Source organism: Rattus norvegicus, chromosome 3, assembly GCF_021556685.1.
Source record: "Rattus norvegicus strain SHRSP/BbbUtx chromosome 3, alternate assembly SHRSP_T2T, whole genome shotgun sequence".
Classification (NCBI taxonomy): Eukaryota; Metazoa; Chordata; class Mammalia; order Rodentia; family Muridae; genus Rattus; species Rattus norvegicus.
The window spans coordinates 52,664,510-52,680,567 of NC_141536.1; the positions used below are offsets into that span (position 1 = coordinate 52,664,510).

At 40.0% G+C, this 16,058-nt stretch overlaps 1 protein-coding gene across 1 annotated transcript in view; it reads left to right on the plus strand.

Annotated features, from left to right (window-relative positions):
• The window catches only part of 4932414N04Rikl (RIKEN cDNA 4932414N04 gene like), a 240,381-nt gene that overhangs the window by 162,970 nt on the left and 61,353 nt on the right, over window positions 1-16,058 (plus strand). The window contains exon 64 of the mRNA XM_087654922.1: window positions 9,307-9,518. Coding sequence (XP_087511048.1) covers window positions 9,307-9,518 — 212 coding nt within the window. The remainder of the gene's footprint in view (window positions 1-9,306; window positions 9,519-16,058) is intronic.

Consider the following 16,058-nt stretch of genomic DNA (forward strand, 5'->3'; position numbering starts at 1 on the left):
CTATCTGTCTGTCTCTGTACCAATACCATGCAGTTTTTATCACTATTGCTCTGTAATACTGCTTGAGTTCAGGGATAGTGATTCCCCCTGAAGTCCTTTTATTGTTGAGGATAGCTTTAGCTATCCTGGGTTTTTTGTTATTCCAGATGAATTTGCAAATTGTTCTGTCTAACTCTTTGAAGAATTGGATTGGTATTTTGATGGGGATTGCATTGAATCTGTAGATCGCTTTTGGTAAAATGGCCATTTTTACTATATTAATCCTCCAATCCATGAGCATGGGAGATCTTTCCATCTTCTGAGGTCTTCTTCAATTTCCTTCTTCAGTGTCTTGAAGTTCTTATTGTACAGATCTTTTACTTGCTTGGTTAAAGTCACACCGAGGAACTTTATATTATTTGGGTCTATTATGAAGGGTGTCGTTTCCCTAATTTCTTTCTCGGCTTGTTTCTCTTTTGTATAGAGGAAGGCAACTGATTTATTTGAGTTAATTTTATACCCAGCCACTTTGCTGAAGTTGTTTATCAGCTTTAGTAGTTCTCTGGTGGAACTTTTGGGATCACTTAAATATACTACCATATCATCTGCAAATAGTGATATTTTGACTTCTTCTTTTCCGATCTGAATCCCCTTGACCTCCTTTTGTTGTCTGATTGCTCTGGCTAGAACTTCAAGAACTATATTGAATAAGTAGGGAGAGAGTGGGCAGCCTTGTCTAGTCCCTGATTTTAGTGGGATTGCTTCAAGTTTCTCTCCATTTAGTTTAATGTTAGCAACTGGTTTGCTGTATATGGCTTTTACTATGTTCAGGTATGGGCCTTGAATTCCTATTCTTTCCAGGACTTTTATCATGAAGGGGTGTTGAATTTTGTCAAATGCTTTCTCAGCGTCTAATGAAATGATCATGTGGTTTTGTTCTTTCAGTTTGTTTATATAATGGATCACGTTGATGGTTTTCCGTATATTAAACCATCCCTGCATGCCTGGGATGAAGCCTACCTGGTCATGGTGGATGATTGTTTTGATGTGCTCTTGGATTCGGTTTGCCAGAATTTTGTTGAGTATTTTTGCGTTGATATTCATAAGGGAAATTGGTCTGAAGTTCTCTTTCTTTGTTGTGTCTTTGTGTGGTTTAGGTATAAGAGTAATTGTTGCTTCGTAGAAGGTATTCGGTAGTGATCCATCTGTTTCAATTTTGTGGAATAGTTTGGATAATATTGGTATGAGGTCTTCTATGAAGGTTTGATAGAATTCTGCACTAAACCCGTCTGGACCTGGGCTCTTTTTGGTTGGGAGACCTTTAATGACTGCTTCTATTTCCTTAGGAGTTATGGGGTTGTTTAACTGGTTTATCTGTTCCTGATTTAACTTCGGTACCTGGTATCTGTCTAGGAAATTGTCCATTTCCTGAAGATTTTCAAGTTTTGTTGAATATAGGTTTTTATAGTAAGATCTGATGATTTTTTGAATTTCCTCTGAATCTGTTGTTATGTCTCCCTTTTCATTTCTGATTTTGTTAATTTGGACGCACTCTCTGTGTCCTCTCGTTAGTCTGGCTAAGGGTTTATCTATCTTGTTGATTTTCTCAAAGAACCAACTTTTGGTTCTGTTGATTCTTTCTATGGTCCTTTTTGTTTCTACTTGGTTGATTTCCGCTCTGAGTTTGATTATTTCCTGCCTTCTACTCCTCCTGGGTGTATTTGCTTCTTTTTGTTCTAGAGCTTTTAGGTGTGCTGTCAAGCTGCTGACATATGCTCTTTCCTGTTTCTTTCTGCAGGCACTCAGCGCTATGAGTTTTCCTCTTAGCACAGCTTTCACTGTGTCCCATAAGTTTTGGTATGTTGTACCTTCATTTTCATTAAATTCTAAAAAGTTTTTAATTTCTTTCTTTATTTCTTCCTTGACCAGGTTATCATTGAGTAGAGCATTGTTCAATTTCCAAGTATATGTGGGCATTCTTCCTTGATTGTTATTGAATAACAGTTTTAGGCCGTGGTGGTCTGATAGCACGCATGGGATTATTTCTATCTTTCTGTACCTGTTGAGGCCCGTTTTTTGACCAATTATATGGTCAATTTTGGAGAAAGTACCATGAGGAGCTGAGAAGAAGGTATATCCTTTTGCTTTAGGATAGAATGTTCTATAAATATCCGTTAAGTCCATTTGGCTCATGACTTCTCTTCGTCTGTCTACATCTCTGTTTAATTTCTGTTTCCATGATCTGTCCATTGATGAGAGTGGGGTGTTGAAATCTCCCACTATTATTGTGTGAGGTGCAATGTGTGTTTTGAGCTTTAGTAAGGTTTCTTTTACATATGTAGGTGCCCTTGTATTTGGGGCATAGATATTTAGGATTGAGAGTTCATCTTGGTGGATTTTTCCTTTGATGAATATGAAGTGTCCTTCCTTATCTTTTTTGATGACTTTTAGTTGAAAATTGATTTTATTTGATATTAGAATGGCTACTCCAGCTTGCTTCTTCTGACCATTTGCTTGGAAAGCTGTTTTCCAGCCTTTCACTCTGAGGTAGTGTCTGTCTTTGTCTCTGAGGTGTGTTTCCTGTAGGCAGCAGAATGCAGGGTCCTCATTGCGTATCCAGTTTGTTAATCTATGTCTTTTTATTGGGGAGTTGAGGCCATTGATGTTGAGAGATATTAAGGAATAGTGATTATTGCTTCCTGTTATATTCATATTTGGATGTGAGGTTATGTTTGTGTGCTTTCATTCTCTTTGTTTTGTTGCCAAGACGATTAGTTTCTTGCTTCTTCTAGGGTATAGCTTGCCTCCTTATGTTGGGCTTTACCATTTATTATCCTTTGTAGTGCTGGATTTGTAGAAAGATATTGTGTAAATTTGGTTTTGTCATGGAATATCTTGGTTTCTCCATCTATGTTAATTGAGAGTTTTGCAGGATACAGTAACCTGGGCTGGCATTTGTGTTCTCTTAGGGTCTGTATGACATCAGTCCAGGATCTTCTGGCCTTCATAGTTTCTGGCGAAAAGTCTGGTGTGATTCTGATAGGTCTGCCTTTATATGTTACTTGACCTTTTTCCCTTACTGCTTTTAATATTCTTTCTTTATTTTGTGCGTTTGGTGTTTTGACTATTATGTGACGGGAGGTGTTTCTTTTCTGGTCCAATCTATTTGGAGTTCTGTAGGCTTCTTGTATGCCTATGGGTATCTCTTTTTTTAGGTTAGAGAAGTTTTCTTCTATGATTTTGTTGAAGATATTTACTGGTCCTTTGAGCTGGGAGTCTTCACTCTCTTCTATACCTATTATCCTTAGGTTTGATCTTCTCATTGAGTCCTGGATTTCCTGTATGTTTTGGACCAGTAGCTTTTTCTGCTTTACATTATCTTTGACAGTTGAGTCAATGATTTCTATGGAATCTTCTGCTCCTGAGATTCTCTCTTCCATCTCTTGTATTCTGTTGGTGAGGCTTGTATCTACAGCTCCTTGTCTCTTCTTTTGGTTTTCTATATCCAGGGTTGTTTCCATGTGTTCTTTCTTGATTGCTTCTATTTCCATTTTTAGTTCCTTCAACTGTTTGATTGTGTTTTCCTGGAATTCTTTCAGGGATTTTTGCGATTCTTTCAGGGATTTTTGCGATTCCTCTCTGTAGGCTTCTACTTGTTTATTAATGTTTTCCTGTGTTTCCCTAAGGGATTTCTTCATGTCTTTCTTGAAGTCCTCCAGCATCATGATCAAATATGATTTTGAAACTAGATCTTGCTTTTCTAGTGTGTTTGAATATTCCTTGTTTGTTTTGGTGGGAGAATTGGGCTCCGCTGATGCCATGTAGTCTTGGTTTCTGTTGCTTGGGTTCCTGCACTTGCCTCTCGCCATCAGATTATCTCTAGTGTTACTTTGTTCTGCTATTTCTGACAGTGGCTAGACTGTCCTATAAGCCTGTGTGTCAGGAGTGCTGTAGACTTGTTTTCCTCTCTTTCAGTCAGTTATGGGGACAGAGTGTTCTGCTTTCGGGCGTGTAGTTTTCCTCTCTACAGGTCTTCAGCTGTTCCTGTGGGCCTGTGTCTTGAGTTCACCAGGCAGCTCTCTTGCAGCAGAAAGGTTGGTCTTACCTGTGGTCCCCAGGCTCAAGTTCGCTCGTTGGGTGCTGCCCACAGGCTCTCTGTGGCGGCAGCAACCAGGAATACCTGCGCCGCCCCTTCCGGGAGCTTCAGTGCACCAGGGTTCCAGATGGCCTTTGGTGTTTTCCTCTGGCGTCCGAGATGTGTATGCAGAGTGCAGTCTCTTCTGGTTTCCCAGGCGTGTCTGCCTCTCTGAGGGTTTAGCTCTCCCTCCCACGGGATTTGGGGGCAGAGAACTGTTTATCCAGTCTGTTTCCTTCAGGTTCCGGTGGTGTCTCAGGCAGGTGTCCTGCCGCTACTGGGCCCTCCCCCACGGGAGCCCAGAGGCCTTATACAGTTTCCTCTTGGGCCAGGGATGTGGGCAGGGGTGAGCAGTGTTGGTGGTCTCTTCCGCTCTGCAGCCTCAGGAGTGCCCACCTGACCAGGCGGTGAGGGCTCTTTCCCACAGGGTCTGGGAGCAGAGAGCTGCTGCGGGCCAGGATCCGAGGGTGTGGGCCCTTTCTTCTATTCTTATGAGAGTTGGGTATATCCCACTCTGTCAAATTTTTCTCTGATTTGTCACTTCGTCTGACACTTAATTAGACATCACTTTTGATCATGGGTGCTTCCTTCTACAAACTAACTTTACATTCATTGTTTGGAATCAAAGGTGGACACTAAGGTCTGAGCCACACCACAGCTAGAAACGGGTTTTTTCAGTACATAGCTCACAATTTGATCAACTGTCCTGCAACAGACTCCTAAATAGTTTAAAATGTGCCTGCTTTCCATTTACAAAATTTTGGATACATGGCCAAAATCATTGTAAATACTTACTACTTAAGACATTGTATAGATTATTTTAAAGAAAGAAACCTTCAGATATGATTAAGGCCATTTAATTTATTTTGGCAAATTTCCCAGAATGAATTAAGTTCATTCCAAAATTGTAGAGAGTTAAGATCACTACTCATGTTTTAATTCTAACTTAGGCTATAGCAAATTTCTTGTCAGTGTTTGGAGAGCAGATAAAATAGAGGATGGAGCTTAGAAGATGAATTTCAATTAGTTTCCTAACTTTTTTCATGTCCATGATTACTCAAAGGTCAAATTTATTTTATTTTAAATTAAATTAACTATAAATTTGGTTTTTAAAATTACCTTAACAACTTAAGAAGAATCAAATCAAATTAATGTTCATAATTACATCTTTCAAAAAGAAAAATCTCTCAGGAACCAAAACCAAGTAAGGATTGTGACAGGTATGATGTCTGGACTTTCAGCCCTTCGTTAAGCATAAATGTGAAACTGTTGGTTACACAAGGACAATTAAAATGGAAAATTTTACACAACTGATCACACATCCACTACAGGAGTATACATATGAAAGTTAACATGTACTTTATGCCTGGATCATCTTTGGGCTTTCTATCTTCCAAGAAGTACACTGAATAAGATATTAACTTAGGTTAAGACAACCATTTGTTACAAGAGCCAAACAACATCACATTCTCTAAATCAACATTTTAATGGGCAGTCTTGCTAGTGAAAATAAAAGGGGACTCATATGTCTTTCCACACAGATGAGTCTTACTGTAAACATTTTCCATAGAAAGCAGTGATTGAAAAGAAAACTCTGAGATGATAAATACAGTAGTGACAGTTACTGAGCTACACATGGAAGCAGCTCTTGCTAATTAAAATTATGAAAATCACCCGCGGATCCCGGCCCGCAGCAGCTCTCTGCTCCCAAACCCCGTGGGAGAGAGACGTCACCGCCTGGTCAGGTGGGCACTCCTGAGGCTGCAGAGCGAAGGAGACCACCAACACTGCCCACCCCTGCCCACATCCCTGGCCCAAGAGGCAACTGTATAAGGCCTCTGGGTTCCCGTAGGGGAGGGCCCGGGAGCGGCAGGACCCCTGCACCTTAGACGCCACCAGAACCTGAAGGAAACAGACCAGATAAACAGTTCTCTGCACCCAAATCCCGTGGGAGGGAGAGCTAAACCTTCAGAGAGGCGGACACGCCTGGGAAACCAGAAGAGACTGCACTCTGTGCACATCCAGACGCCAGAGGAAAACACCAAACGCCATCTGGAACCCTGGTGCACAGAGGCTCCCAGAAAGAGTGGCGCAGATCTTCCCGGTTGCTGCCACCTCGGAGAGGACTTAGGCAGTACCCCACGAGCAAAATTGAGCCTTGGAACCGCAGGTAGGACCAACTTTTCCCCTGCAAGAAACCTGCCTGGTGAACTCAAGACACAGGCCCACAGGAACAGCTGAAGACCTGTAGAGAGGAAAACTACACGCCCGAAAGCAGAACACTCTGTCCCCATAACTGGCTGAAAGAAAACAGGAAAATAGGTCTACAGCACTCCTGACACACGGGCTTATAGGACAGTCTAGCCACGGTCAGAAATAGCAGAACAAAGTAACACTAGAGATAATCTGATGGCGAGAGGCAAGCGCAGGAACCCAAGCAACAGAAACCAAGACTACATGGCATCAGCGGAGCCCAATTCTCCCACCAAAGCAAACACGGAATATCCAAACACACCAGAAAAGCAAGATCTAGTTTCAAAATCATATTTGATCATGATGCTGGAGGACTTCAAGAAAGACATAAAGAACTCCTTTAGAGAACAAGTAAAAGCCTACAGAGAGGAATCGAAAAAATCCCTGAAAGAATTCCAGGAAAACACAATCAAACAGTTGAAGGAATTAAAAATGGAAATAGAAGCAATCAAGAAAGAACACATGGAAACAACCCTGGACATAGAAAATCAAATGGAAAGACAAGGAGCTGTAGATACAAGCTTCACCAACAGAATACAAGAGATGGAAGAGAGAATCTCGGGAGCAGAAGATTCCATAGAAATCATTGACTCAACTGTCAAAGATAATGTAAAGCAGAAAAAGCTACTGGTCCAAAACATACAGGAAATCCAGGACTCAATGAGAAGATCAAACCTAAGGATAATAGGTATAGAAGAGAGTGAAGACTCCCAGCTCAAAGGACCAGTAAATATCTTCAACAAAATCATAGAAGAAAACTTCCCTAACCTAAAAAAAGAGATACCCATAGGCATACAAGAAGCCAACAGAACTCCAAATAGATTGGACCAGAAAAGAAACACCTCCCATCACATAATAGTCAAAACACCAAACGCACAAAATAAAGAAAGAATATTAAAAGCAGTAAGGGAAAAAGGTCAAGTAACATATAAAGGCAGACCTATCAGAATCACACCAGACTTTTCGCCAGAAACTATGAAAGCCAGAAGATCCTGGACTGATGTCATACAGACCCTAAGAGAACACAAATGCCAGCCCAGGTTACTGTATCCTGCAAAACTCTCAATTAACATAGATGGAGAAACCAAGATATTCCATGACAAAACCAAATTTACACAATATCTTACTACAAATCCAGCACTACAAAGGATAATAAAGGGTAAAGCCCAACATAAGGAGGCAAGCTATACCCTAGAAGAAGCAAGAAACTAATCGTCTTGGCAACAAAACAAAGAGAAGAAAAGCACACAAACATAACCTCACATCCAAATATGAATATAACAGGAAGCAATAATCACTATTCCTTAATATCTCTCAACATCAATGGCCTCAACTCCCCAATAAAAAGACATAGATTAACAAACTGGATACACAATGAGGACCCTGCATTCTGCTGCCTACAGGAAACACACCTCAGAGACAAAGACAGACACTACCTCAGAGTAAAAGGCTGGAAAACAACTTTCCAAGCAAATGCTCAGAAGAAGCAAGCTGGAGTAGCCATTCTAATATCAAATAAAATCAATTTTCAATTAAAAGTCATCAAAAAAGATAAGGAAGGACACTTCATATTCATCAAAGGAAAAATCCACCAAGATGAACTCTCAATCCTCATCTTCGGTTGGTTTATATACAAGTGTGCAATTTCTAGGCTTGAAAGTAAAATGATGCTATCTGGTGCTGGATAGAGGAGCCTTATTTTTTATTATGGCAGCTTGCTATTTTTGTAACATGGTGATTTGGTTGAACACAATAAAGTACAGTAGTAACTGATCTCCCCTTCTTCCTGGATGAGTGAGGAGATGATTAAATGTTGATGTCAGCATCCTTGAGCATATTCAGATGAGCTTCTGCTTCTGTTGAAAAGGATGCTGTGTTTGATTGTGGTCCGAAGCTTTGAAGCACTACTTGGCATCTCCTTCCTTGGCGGTCTCATTGTTTAAACATAACAGATTTGATAGCTTGTTGGTAAGGTGAGGTCCAGCTTGTCTCCACCAGGTCATCTTCATGTGAATCCGGTGGTTATACGGTTTTGTTCTAGGGATATTTCATTTTTTTAATAACGGTTTTAGCTGACATTCATGGAGAGAATGAATCCTTAGAACTGTGCCACTAGTGAAAGGAAATCCTGTCTAGAGTATGTTTCTTTACAAAGCTGTGTCACACCATCCTTTGGGCCCTCTGCTGGAAAAGTAGAATCAAGTCTCAAATAATGCCTTTTAAATTGTATCCTCTAGTATTATAGATGTAGGACAGTACTGTATCATACCTCTGTGGATGTAAAATAGCTTGTACCTGCTTTATGATACGTAGTAGTGACCGTGCTTTATCAGAGCTGTTTTTAATGATGTTGCTCAGAATGTTTTCTTTCCAGATGATGATTGAGAAGCTAATTTAAAAAAAAAATGGTGCCAGGTACCACAAGAGTAACAGAACTGTGCTGTTTTCTGGGGTTTTGTTTTTTTACTTTTTTTTTTTAATGGAGTGTGCTGGATGTCTCTACAGTTTTGTTCAGATGACTGCAGAACCTGGAAAAGCTGTTGCTGCTGTTGATGCATAACACACTGCTATTATTGGTCTTTTTATATAAATATAAATATATATATACAGATATATAATTTGAATTTTTTGAAACTTTAGCTGTGCTGTCAACTTTCGAAAAAAGTATCCCCGTTTACTGTGTTGAGTTGGCACTGTACAGAAATTAACAGCCATATTGGTCTAGAAATGTTGAACTTAAGTTTTTTCCATTTGTACAGGGGTAACACACTGTATTAAATATGTAAGGTCTTATCTACGTGGGTTTGATTACAAAAACTAATAAAGTATTCTCTAAATTTAAAAAAAATATGAAAATGAACCAGGTTAAGTAACAAGGTAGAAGAAAACAATTTCTGTCAAAATCTGCCAGTATTCTTAGTAGCAAACTTTCATTGCAGCTAAAGCAAAAAAGGAAAACAGGACTCAGCAACAAGATGGACGCAGTGGGAAAGTCATCTTATGACAACACTACTGCTGGTGCTGCTGGTGGTGATGGTGATAATGCAGCTGCTATTTCTTATAATGGTGTAAAAGATGGAGTCACCCAACAAATGCATTATGGGAAGGCTTGTGACCATCAATTTTCTGTTACCCAAAGAGAGCATGTTGGGTAAGTGTGGTTATACTTAATAGTGTATCATTGTTATTGTCCCAAGTATCTAATTCTCATTTGGCCCAGTGTTCATGCTTAACCAGTCTTATGCTATTACTAAGGATGTTAAGCCTTGCACAGACATCAAAAGAATATAATGACATTCCATTGATGCAGTATTATTAACTAGAGTTGGCAAATATTTTTTGATAGATAAATTTTTAGCAAGTATCCCTGTTTCTTTATCTTTATCTCCACAGTTTAACTTCCACAATCAAATCTTTGGTTGGTATTGGAACGAAGATTCTAATTTAGCAGACACATGTTTGGGTGTGAGGTAACAAGGGATGGGATACCCGTAGTTATATTGTCAGCTGACAGGATGTGTGCTTAAAAACAGCAAGCCAAAGCCATAGGCCTGTTTGAGAACAATTATGAGAAAGCCGCCATTATTGTGCACAACACTGTTCATTGGCCTGGAGTTCAAGACTGAATAAAGAGGAGAACAGGAGGGGCTATGAGACCTTGATCAACCCTAAACCCTTCCTTCCCAAAGTATTCTCTGCTGAGTACTTTATCCTAGGAATAAGGGAAGGAACTTATACAATGCACTAAACAAACCGAGAGGTGTTTATTCAATAAACAACCAGATAGTAAATATTTTAGTCTTTGTTGGCATTAAATTCTCTGTTGCTGCAATCTCAAGTCTATTACAAATAACAATTGAATAATGTGGGTAATTGGTTTGAAATCACAGCATTTTCAAGGGTGAGAATAGAGTTCGGTGGTATATTGCTCAGGTGGCATGGGACTGTCCTTGGTTTAAATACCCAGCACCACAAGAAACAGTTGACAGAGAAATCTGCAAGCAAATAAATTGCTGAATTCAGTCCATGGGGACTAAATTGATGACATTTTGGCTAGGTGCAAGATACTGCTAATACAGGGAATTTTCTGTTTAATGTAATTCACTTTGTAAACATATTTTGTTTTGGAGCACATTATTTTTCCACAGTGCCTTCATGTACATGTAAAATAAGCTCACTTTGTAAATGTAGCCCATTTATGCATTTTTCCTTTATATTCTTACTATAGAATTCACATTTAATATAAATAATTACTTTGAATACTTATAGTTGCTTAGTGGAAAGTGTCTTAAAATTAGATGCCTTTTTTCAAGTTTATAAACAACTATTGTATTTACATTCCTTCCACCCCTCCTCTCCCTGCTCCAACTTCTCCAACTGCTCCCAACTCCTCAAATTCATGCCTTCTTCATAAATATTATTGTTGTATATGTATATTGCAGAGTGAATTTAGTGTTGCTCACATGTAGGTCTGCTTGGGACTGGGTAACCTATCAGGGAGCTTGTTCCTAGGGAAGATCAATTTTACCTCCCTCGGGCACCACTGATAGCCAGTAGCTCTTCAGCTAGGCATAGTAGCTTGTGACCCCCTTCACTTTGGCATGTCAACTGCTGTGGTCATTATGCAGGTCTGATTTGGACAACCTTGTAGAGATACTATGCGTGAAGCTTCTAAGACATGTTTAGAAAACACTATCTCCCAGCTGGCATCCCAACCTCTCGATCTGACAATCTTCCAGGCGCTTCTTCCACAATTTTCCCTATGTCTTTGATGTAGGGGTTATACTGCTACACATCAACTGGGGGTGGGCACTTATTTTAGTCAGGGCTTTGTAGAGGAATAGAACACACACACACACACACACACACACACATACACACACACACACACACACACACACACACACACACACATTCTGATTTATCTATGGATTTACTGGGTTTTAAAATAATGATAGCCAAATCACAGGTGAGATGCTGAGAAGCTGATGCTATGAGGCTCCATGACTTAGCCATTAGAGTAGTCTCGGAATACCTGCCCCTCACTGGGGAGCAATGACCAGTAGTCACTGAGTTTACAAGGTGGATTACCTCAGTAGCCCTAGTCTAGCACTGGATCCAAGAAAGTTTCTAATACTCTCCAGGAGGCGCTTGAAAACTCACTGGTTCTATGGTCCTAGAAGGAATCTGCATTACCAGCAACAATGGGCAGATCAATTCAGTGGCAGAAGGGGAGATCAAATAAGCAAAGAGATAGACTAAACTTCCTTCAGAAATACCCCATTTTTATCTGGCCTCCTATCAAGGTGCTACCTGAAATCAGGGTAGGCCTTACCTCATCATTCAAGGCCAATCAGGACACCCCTCAAGTGATGCTCCCTACTCTGCTGAGTCTGCCTAGTGGCAATTTGGCATTAAAACCAACCATAATAGCACTTACTCTCTGCATTTGACTAGTTGTGGATCTCTACAGTAACCTCTGTCTATTGAAATAAAAGATTCTTCGATAAGGGATGACAGCTACATTTTTTTATAAGTATTTAGAAAAAAAATGTGAATATTAGTTTAGGAAAAAAGCAGTCATATGTTGTGGTAATTGATTAATTCACTGTAATCACACCAGTGGTGGCACCACAAGTTCCTTGCTAGGTTCTGAAATGGTCTGAAAGACACACACACACACACACACACACACACACACACACACACACACTGCCTTAGTCAGCTCAGCTCAATGGCTGGGCCACTCCCAGACTTCCACATTGGTTGCACCTTCCCCGATACTCCTGAGTTATTACTAAAATCTATATTCCATCTTTGCTGCCCTAGACCCAGTGGGGGCCCCGGAACCATTCTTTTGCAGCTCTTACATGATTGGTACGCTCTCTCTTCTGCAGCTCTCACGCCTGGATCTTATTCCTTTTCTGTCATGGTGATTCTCCTTTCCCTTGCTCGAGAATCCTAAAGTCCTCCCTCTGTCTCCCTGCCCACCATTAGCTGCTGGCAACTCTATTTACCAATAAGAACCAACCGGGGGCAGGGACCCTCAGGATCTTAGATAGGATTCTTGTGCAATTTTGGGAATCCAATTACCATAATACAAGCACTAAATCAAATCCAGAACAATAGTAGGTTCTCCTCTAGGGTCTAAAACCACTCTGGACAGGAATAGATGACTAGGTTTACAGTACCAGGCCTTAACTCCCTACTGAGCGGTTCTTAACTCCACGTAAACAGCTGTTAGCAAACCTCAACTTAAAAGTTCCACTATTATTGATGTCTTGCTGAAGACAACATATACTTGAGTCATAAAATGTGGAGAAATTAAGCTGATATGGACCTGTAAGCTTTATCCATAATGGCCTCCTTTCATAGTGCTGGAAAGCTCTTTGCGTGCTACCAAAGTGGAAAAGTAATCATTAATTTTATCACAATCCAAGCTATGTGAGCTGCGATAATGACTGCCATGGTAAGATACGCCCATTGCTTGCAATAATGGCATAAATGTTATGGAAGTAACCAAACATAACTGCACTTGAATTTGCATGAGATGGACATGCTTGGCACCATTACTGGGACCAAGGAACTATGTATGGGCAGATAGGTTAGATACCATAGAGGATAACCTACCACTCTTTCTCCACCAATTAGACATGATATTACATGGGCACTAACTAATGACGTATCACTACACTTGTAGATCAGACTATCTTTCAGTTATAAAAGAAGCCTCTTCTTGCAGTACATTGTAATTGACATAGAGAATCACAGTTTCTCTGCCTTTTTTCTCTCATGGAACATGTTGTCTGTGACTTTAGTTATTTCACTTAAGTCCATCATCAATATATTCCAAAACTAAAAAAAAAAAAAGTTGCACAGATTGAATTATTAACTCTGTTTTCTTAATGCCACTTTCCAAAGTAGTGAACTCTAGTGTTCTTGTGTAGCATTCAAGCCTAGTGTAGTATTAATCACCTCTTGTTTCAGACTGTCCTCCACCTTCAACTCCAAATTCATAGGAAACATGTAGGCGGCATGTATTTCTGCTTCCATTTCTCTGAGTAGAATTACTTTCTCAGAATTTTGTTTATGTGTGTGTTGTTTGTTTTGATTTTTGACAGCTCCTCTTTTCTGTGCGAGTAGACTTCCTTGTGCTCAGACATAGCACATATGTCTACTAAAATGTAACCTTGATTTTTAACACCATTATCATTTGTGTTTTGAGCTCTGTGCCAATTTATCTTTTCTTGTATTTGGCTAGTATTTCCTGCATTTTAGTTTGAAGGCAAATAAAAATAGAAACAGACTGTAATGTTCTCCAGGTGCACTGCATTTTTAAGAATGAATCAATGAATAATATCTTTGGTATCCTCAGGCATGTACACAGAACCACAGATATAGCAAGCATGGTTTCAAATAATGAAATAAATTTAAGGAAAAATATCTTAAGAAAAAATCCGAATGTGGATGTCATGAGACCAGCCACACACATCACAGTCCTGCCTCATACTTTTCCCTCTGTGATAAACCACAGGCTCAACGATGACCAACATAAACCTTTCACCTCTAAAGATTTTTTCTGGAAGAATTTCATAACAACAATAGGAAAGTTAATATACTGTGGAACTCTGATTGTACAGATCAGTGCTACCAACTTAGAGAATTTTTACTGTTAAAGGTAATGGTAATAAAGAAAAGAAAAAAGAAAAAAACTACAGAAGCTGAAATTTAATGAAGTATGTTTTAAAAAAACATTTTCTAATTTGTAATTACTAGGTGTGTGTGTGCTTGTGTGTGTGCATGTGTGTGAAGGTAGTCAGAGGGGCATGGAGTTACAAGCAGTTGTAAGCTGTCTGGTGTGATGCTGAGGCTTGAACTCAGGTCCTGTGCAAGAACAGCATGCACTCTAAACCACTGAGCCATTTTTATTAGGTTTTATTAGTCTAAATAAATGTGTGTATCTCTTAGGAGGTGTATTATGAGTGCAGGCACTCAAGGTCAAAACTTGTAGAGAGGTAGTTACAGGAAGCTGTGAGCCCCCTGATATAGGTGCTGGGAACCAAAGTCTATTCTTAACTGATGAGCCATCTCCAGTCTCTACAGTTTCTTCTTCACCTCTAAAGTTGTTTAATGGAAATGTTTAGACCATGTTTCCTTGCTGATGCAAATCACTCAGTTGAGACAGTATTTTTACTGAGCTTAATTGGATCTTCATATCCACAGATTAGAAGATTTTATATGCTACCTTTGAGAATTTATAGCAGAATAAGAGTCCTTTAAAATGCTGTCTAGTACTCCTCCATTGTTGGTGGGATTGCAGACTGGTAAAACCATTCTGGAAATCAGTCTGGAGGTTCCTCAGAAAATTGGACATTGAACTGCCTGATGATCCAGCTATACCTCTCTTGGGCATATACCCAAAAGATGCCTCAACATATAAAAGAGACACGTGCTCCACTATGTTCATCGCAGCCTTATTTATAATAGCCAGAAGCTGGAAAGAACCCAGATGCCCTTCAACAGAGGAATGGATACAGAAAATGTGGTACATCTACACAATGGAATATTACTCAGCTATCAAAAACAACGAGTTTATGAAATTCGTAGGCAAATGGTGGGAACTGGAAAATATCATCCTGAGTGAGCTAACCCAATCACAGAAAGACATACATGGTATGCACTCATTGATAAGTGGCTATTAGCCCAAATGCTTGAATTACCCTAGATCCCTAGAACAAAGGAAACTCAAGACGGATGATCAAAATGTGAATGCTTCACTCCTTCTTTAAATGAGGAAAAAGAATACCCTTGGCAGGGAAGGGAGAGGCAAAGATTAAAACAGAGACTGAAGGAACACCCATTCAGAGCCTGCCCCACATGTGGCCCATACATATACAGCCACCCAATTAGACAAGATGGATGAAGCAAAGAAGTGCAGACCGACAGGAGCCGGATGTAGATCGCTCCTGAGAGACACAGCCAGAATACAGCAAATATAGAGGCGAATGCCAGCAGCAAACCACTGAACTGAGAATAGGTCCCCTATTGAAGGAATCAGAGAAAGAACTGGAAGAGCTTGAAGGGGCTCGAGACCCCAAAAGTACAACAATGCCAAGCAACCAGAGCTTCCAGGGACTAAGCCACTACCTAAAGACTATACATGGACTGACCCTGGACTCTGACCCCATAGGTAGCAATGAATATCCTAGTAAGAGCACCAGTGGAAGGGGAAGCCCTGGGTCCTGCTAAGACTGAACCCACAGTGAACTAGTCTATGGGGGGAGGGCGGCAATGGGGGGAGGGTTGGGAGGGGAACACCCATAAGGAAGGGGAGGGGGGAGGGGGATGTTTGCCCGGAAACCGGGAAAGGGAATAACACTCGAAATGTATATAAGAAATACTCAAGTTAATAAAAAAAAAAAAAAATGCTGTCTAGTCTGAGTTCAATTCCCAGCAACCACATGGTGGCTCACAACCATCTGTAATGAGATCTGATTGACCTCTTCTGGTGTGTCTGAAGATAACTGCAGTATACTCAGATAAATAAAAAATAAATCTAAAAAAATTAAAAACAACAAAAAAAACACAAAAACAAAAAAAAATGCTGTCTAGTCTATGTTTTGTGGCAACTAGTTATTCTTTCTGAATTGTATCAGAAATGCAATATAACTGTACATTAAAACGATTATCT